The 6,663-nt window shown below is 31.7% G+C and overlaps 1 protein-coding gene across 1 annotated transcript; it reads left to right on the top strand.

Moving 5' to 3' along the window:
- Positions 1-1,928: 1,928 nt before the first annotated feature.
- LOC141480283 (uncharacterized) lies at positions 1,929-5,484 on the top strand. Its single transcript, XM_074170205.1, has 3 exons — positions 1,929-2,159; positions 2,740-2,852; positions 3,897-5,484. The coding sequence occupies exons 1-3, from the start codon at positions 1,986-1,988 to the stop codon at positions 4,363-4,365; spliced, it is 756 nt and encodes a 251-aa protein (XP_074026306.1). The 5' UTR covers positions 1,929-1,985; the 3' UTR covers positions 4,366-5,484.
- The last annotated feature ends 1,179 nt before the right edge of the window (positions 5,485-6,663 follow it).

The raw sequence follows: 6,663 nt of genomic DNA, 5'->3' as shown, positions 1-6,663 counted from the left end.
GAGTAAATCTAATGTACAGAGAATTCCGAAAGAAAATAAATACCACCTATTCAAAATTCAGTTGGTACAAGGTTTGAAACCCACGGACTTTGAACGACGACTTGAATTCATTGCTTGTATTCAGGTTCACTAGCGTAGCAAATAGAAATTATTGAAAGGTGAAATTGAAACATATGGCTTCGAATGAATCCAACAAATTTCATGTGAACTTATCGAAAATGCTAAAAAAAATAACTTCAATTTGTAGTACGGGAAAGGCAAATAAATAGAAAATACAGTATAATAAAGGTCAAATTGAAAAGTATGTTAACAGACCAGCCAGATTTTTTAAACTGCGTCCAAAAAGGTATTTCTTGTAGCTTACAACATTCAAATGTTGCAGAGTTTTCTCATTTTTTATGATTTTCAACATGGAAAAAATACTAAAAATATCTTTCATATTTTTCCTTCCTTTCATTGCATGCTCAGAAGCTTAGTCAGATTTGTATTGATATAACATTTACTCATAATAATTAAGTGAATAATAATGAAGGCTCTATTTTTCAGGGAAATAATTTTATTATGAAGGAAAATGAGGTCATATCTTATTAAGAACATTAAATGAATCCAATCTATATTCAGACCTGGGTTTTCTACCTGTACAATTAGGTCTTGTTCGAAAGCTAAAACTCATGCCCAACAGCCGATAGCTTAGTAGATTCAGGATAACATTCAGACAAATAGATTTTGATGAATTTGCAGTATACAAAATGTTGTAATATCTATTAACAAATTGAGATGAACAAAAAACATTCAGTCTGATTATATTGCATTAGAATCATTATTTTGTTTGCTGGCTACAATACAAGCTTGCTTTGGTGTCCGTAACTTTCATTAGTTCTCCTTGAATTTTATAATCTTCAGAATTTATGTATCTATATTTTTCTACTTCTGTCATACACAAATATGTATCTGTCTTATAATTGAAGTGAATAAACTCACCCACTTGCCCACTTGGTAGTATTACTTTAAACTTTCAAAGAGCGTAGCGGAAAATACCAAAAACACACAGAATAGTCACGGATTTTTATGTGTTTCTACAAAAGTTTCACAAGTTCATTAAGTATGAACTATAGAAATTAGGATACCTAAATACTTTTCCAGTACCCAGATTTTTAATGACTCGAATATATCGTCGGACCTGAAACAAAACCACGAATGTGAAAAATGTATATCTATATAGGTATTGCTATTGAAAAACTGTTAATGTGATATATTTTCAAATGTTACAATCCCAAATCAACTTTTTTTTTTCAAAATGAGCATTGTTATCTGGAATCTAATTCAAATTTCTCATTGAATACATCGACCTAATCTATGCCTCTAAACTGTGTTGCTCTATATTGAACAATCACACTATTTTATGCCGTGTTTTACCTCCATATTGCACCTCTTTTGGAAAATATCCTTAAATTTTGTACAATTTCTATTCTGACACACACAACGACTCATCGATAAATTCAAGGCCTTAAATTCTTGTAAGATCAAGAAGATCGGTACAGCTGTGAATTTTTTCTGTGCGTCGACTACTCTTTACATGAAACTCCACACGTTCGCTTTGCATTTGATCGCTCCGCAAGTTGAAGTATTTTCTAGTTTTGAAAAGTGTACGTAACGTGAATCTGTCAGTGAAAATGAGATGGTATGAAGAACGAACGAATTCATAAAACTATTTTGAAAGTTTTGTGTGTGACACCAAATCTATTCGAAATCCCATCGCATCAACACTGCCTCTCGAGTACTGAAATATGAAATATGGTGTGGTAACACTGATTTGTCTTGAATTACCTACTACCGTCCAGCCTGAAAGGTTTGATGAAGTCATTCTTGGTTTACTTCTTGAACTGTATTAAAATCGAAGTTATTGAATTTTTTGGTGAAAGTGATATTTGAATATTCAATTGAATTATATCGTATACTTTTTTATCGAAAGGTAAAAGTGAGTTATGGATTCAACTAAGAAGAATATACGAAGCATTTTGACTTCTGCCGGATTGTCGATGACGATGAGAGAACTTGAAAAGGATTACGTTGAATTCATCAATGAATCGATTCCATATCGAAAGCATGGGTTCAGTCATCTTGAACAGTTTTTACGTTCAATGCCAGACACAGTCGAGGTGAGTATATTTTACACAAAATGATTTTACGATTGTTACTGTACTTTGTATGATCAAGTCTAGTATATTCGGTGATTTTGTCTTCGGTAATCACTCCTGCTACAGCAACTACTACAATTTCAATTTAAATTGAATCTTTTGTGGAAAACTGCATACCTTCTGCCGTCTTTTAAAATCACAAACATTAATTTCAAAATTGAAATTATCGCCTTTAGACATTTGAATGTAGTGAGACTATGTCGCTATGTTATTGTCACGTGTTTTAATTTCAATATCACACAAAAATTAATCAACTAATGTCCACATATCACTGAAATTTCAGAGATCCCTTTTTTTGTCACCCGAACTAATATCGAGTAGGGTAACTCATTCATTGAATTGGGCTCTATTGTTCTGATGTTATGTGAATATACATATAAAATATACAGAATTTTTGAATTCACGGCCCTTTTTGGCTTCGCGTTAAAAACGGAAACTAAATTATCAACCAATATGAAAGCAACTGAAAGTTATCATCATTCATAGATTATATAAGTATATTGTTGTTTAGCAACTTTCTCATCCAATGTTTTATTTGTAGGTGGAGGGATCTGGACCATACGCAATTGTCCACGTTACTAAATCGCAGAAATCTTCCCATGTGTATGATTTAGTTGCCAAACAAAAAAAGAATGCTCCTCGTAAGGGTGAGAGGTAAGTATTTCATATATTCTACTGGCTAGATTTCGTAGTCTAACTATATCGTGTATCATTCCAGTTAAACTACGGATGAAGGTTTTCAAAGAAAGTTCGTCAAAATATTTCAATTTGAAGGTTGAAGTTCTTCCACACTGTTGTTCATTCAAACTGATTTTGAACATGAATAATAAGATATACAACTTTTTCATATTTGAAGAAACATCATTTTTCATTATGATCTTGTACCACGTAGTACCTAACGGCCACTTCCATTTTGGATCAATTATACTTCGACTTTTCTCAATCCTATCAACCGAAAGAATGAAACGATTCGTTTCATAATAGTCATATTTTGAACGAGACAATCTAGATTTTTCTTAGTATCCAAAACTAAGTCTACTCGAAGCATTTCCTGATATTTTCTCCGTTATTAGCTTCTATTAAAAATGTATTGGTTGGATCGTCAAGTCTTGAACATTTCAGAAGGTGAAATGAATATTTTCAGAGTACTTTCATTATCACCATTGAAATTTGGAATTGTATTGAAATAAAGTTTCAGTACATGGTAATCAATACCCGTTTTTTGGGGATTCGTCGTGTTGTTATCTCTATCGAATACTAATTTATTTAGTTGTCCAAGTTTGACTGATTTTAAATAAAACGGTTTATCTTATCACTATTTCTGTTTTCTGGAGGATTTGTATTCATCTTCTCTCTTTTTTTATGCCATATTGAAGTTTCAGATAATTATTCTCACTTTTACCTGCAACGCAATTAATTTCCAGTCAATTCTGTATTCATTCCTAAACTGAAATTATATTCGCTAATTGTTTATGTAAATAGTCAACTTTGTAACAGCATACGAATAGAAGTTGAGGAAAAATGAATGGTTCATCTATTCCTGGTTTATGTTCACTTTCCTGGCTCGGTGTTTTTATGAGTTGCTGGCTCATTCTTCAAATTTGGTTTCTGTTACTCAAAAAGAAAAACATTTTTGGTATAATTCTAGACAATGAAAACTCATTTTGAGGTATATTATTTATTATCCATCTTTTACAGAAGAAACAATAAGAAATTCAGTAAATCTACCAGTGAGAAAGTCGTGCCCGTTAATGAAGATAAGTGTTTGGTTGGAGATCAATTGGCAAGTGTCGGTGAACTTCAGAAAGAGGTTCATCGTCTGAATATTCGAATTTCTGATCTAGAAACTGAAATGGGTAGGCTCGATTGGAAAAATCAGAATTTGAATGCAGATCTAACGATACTAGAAGCATGCAATGAGAACCTCCGAATCTTCAAAGAATGTAGTGAACAACAAAATAAAGATTTGCGAAAACAGATAGGAGAATTGGAAAGAGAAATTGAAGTATGTGATGTCCCTCATTCCAGGATGATGGCTCAAGAAAATCATTACTTGAGAGAAATCATAGAAGAGATGAGGGAGTCGAACAAAATTCTGAAAGAGCATACTAAACTCTTGACGGAGCGTATGCATCGTTTGGAAAAGAAGAACAAACTACAAACTTGAACTTGGGCCGGGTTATATTAGTTTGAATAAAATAATATCTCAATAAATTACTCCTTCTAATCACCCTTGATATTTGAAATTCATAAGATTTTCGAGGACAGTTCATTATATACTGCATAAAGAATCACTTTTCGAATATTATTGAATCTTGTCTTGTCAAACCATAATGAAAATTTCAAATACTCTTCATTTATCCCATCAACATTCATATCAATGATTTTAAAAGACAGTCTGAAACAAAATTGAACACAGACTATTTCAACTTCTAACCTCTTGTTAGTTCTATAAAAAACAGTCAAATTATCACTATAAATTTTCACATTAAATTATATATACCTACAAATCATTTATTAGTTTTATCGCAAGATCAACGAAAACATAAGCTGAATAATGCAATGAACTAAAAAGGAAAGCAGATACCTAATATCTAACGATGAATCAGAAAACTTCTTTTTTTTAATTTAATATCAATGGTCAAGTGGATTTGAACCAAAATAACAAAAGTGATATTTTCACACCTTATTTCTCACCAGACTTTTGAAAACGTTTGAGAATGATGAAGTTGCGAATTGAACAATTTTAACTTTTGTATCTATCTTCAACAAGACAAAAGATAAAACTCCAAAACGTCATTGTTCATTCCCCATTCATTGTAAACCATGCTCCAATTGCAATGGAGAATATATTGGACAACCAACAACCGAAAGATTCAAGATTGTTTTCATAATATTAGCAAAATAACAAATTTTTTTCAATGCGTTACAGATATTGTATTGTCAAATTTATCTAAATGATTTGTAATGAAAATAATAATATACTTCAATGTCATTGAGAATAAATCTTGTGAACATAGCTTGTGATAAATAAATACAAATGTAAGTAACGAAGTATAAAATGGGATTATAAAAACACCTACAGAAAAGTAAAGTTATACACTATAGTTCAACGCCGAAATGTTGTATCAAATATTATCAACACTTATATAATAGACATATAAACATATATACTTATATATAATATAACAAATAAACACAACCATTGCACCGGACAATCAAACATTTACATTCAAAGAATATAAACAGAAATCTTATATAACCTAAATTCAAATATGCACATTTTGATCACACGAAATTAATTTCTGCTATTCATAGTGGGAAATAACTTTCGACGAATCTTCCAAGTCGAAGACGTGCCTGATGGTTTCACTTCTACTCTCTGTGCGGCATTAGCTGGATGGGTTGTTGTTTTTCCGTTGGGTGTCTGCCACACGTACCTACTAAGTCATAAGTCTGCGTGTCGACTTCGTTGTTATTGATGCTACAAATTCGATTGTATGAGCAAGCAAGTAGCATTTTTAATGGCCTTCTCGATGCCGAAAACAAAAAAAATACAGTCTAGTTTTCAAAATATTTTATGAAATCATTTTTTTCTAATGGAGCACCCTATATTTTATTATGCATGCCATCGATTTGTTAAAACAATCTCATATCAAAGCTCATATCATCTTTCTCCCTGAAGTTAAAAATGAGCGACTTATGACTTATTTCACTGGTTCAGAAAATGTATTTGTTTTGGCAAATAAAACGTCATGATTGTCCGAATAAAAATGCGCTGGGATTTAAACTCTTGAAACTCGTGATCATCATGTCGTATCACTAACTTGACACCAGTGAGCCATTTGGTATTAATTTACAAAACGATAATTTCCAATTTGAAATTCCACTAGCCGTATTCATTCTGTTAATCAAAATATATCTGCTATAATGATAACATTGAAGCCATTTTTGTACAGAACAAAATACTGGAGCGTCATATTGATGCGGTTGGAAAAAAATGTGTTTCAGTCGATAAAACAGAATTACTTTGAGAAATCAAGTTGCCTTGAAACTTTGTTGTGATATATCATGACAATGTCATAAATTATTGTAACTGTCAACTACTGTTCAAATATTTTTTGAAATGCCCATCAAGAAAAAAGATATATTAGATTCCTACTCGGTTCGCCGAAAAAATAGCGTAAGAGCACTCCAACGCTACATCAATTCGTTCGTCGATTCAGTAACAATGAAAAAGTTTTGAAAAAAGAATTAAAAAACGTTTTGTAATATCTGAAGATACAGATATTGACGTTTTAGACTACTTTGAGATAAATTCAAATAATTCTATCAGATTTATCTAGAAAAATAGCTGTTCCACCGTCTGTTATTCAACAAATTCTGAAGAAACATAAGATTTCTCCTCAAAGTTGAAACCAGTGGTTTACGAAGGAATGCAGACAAGAGCCAAACTTCTATAGAA

This window comes from Leptinotarsa decemlineata, unplaced genomic scaffold (genome assembly GCF_025532065.1).
Source record: "Leptinotarsa decemlineata unplaced genomic scaffold, Ldec_3_MD MMD2_P_RNA_scaffold_7, whole genome shotgun sequence".
Taxonomy (NCBI): Eukaryota; Metazoa; Arthropoda; class Insecta; order Coleoptera; family Chrysomelidae; genus Leptinotarsa; species Leptinotarsa decemlineata.
Note: the sequence above shows the minus strand (reverse complement) of the source record. Positions and strands in the feature narration are given on the sequence as shown.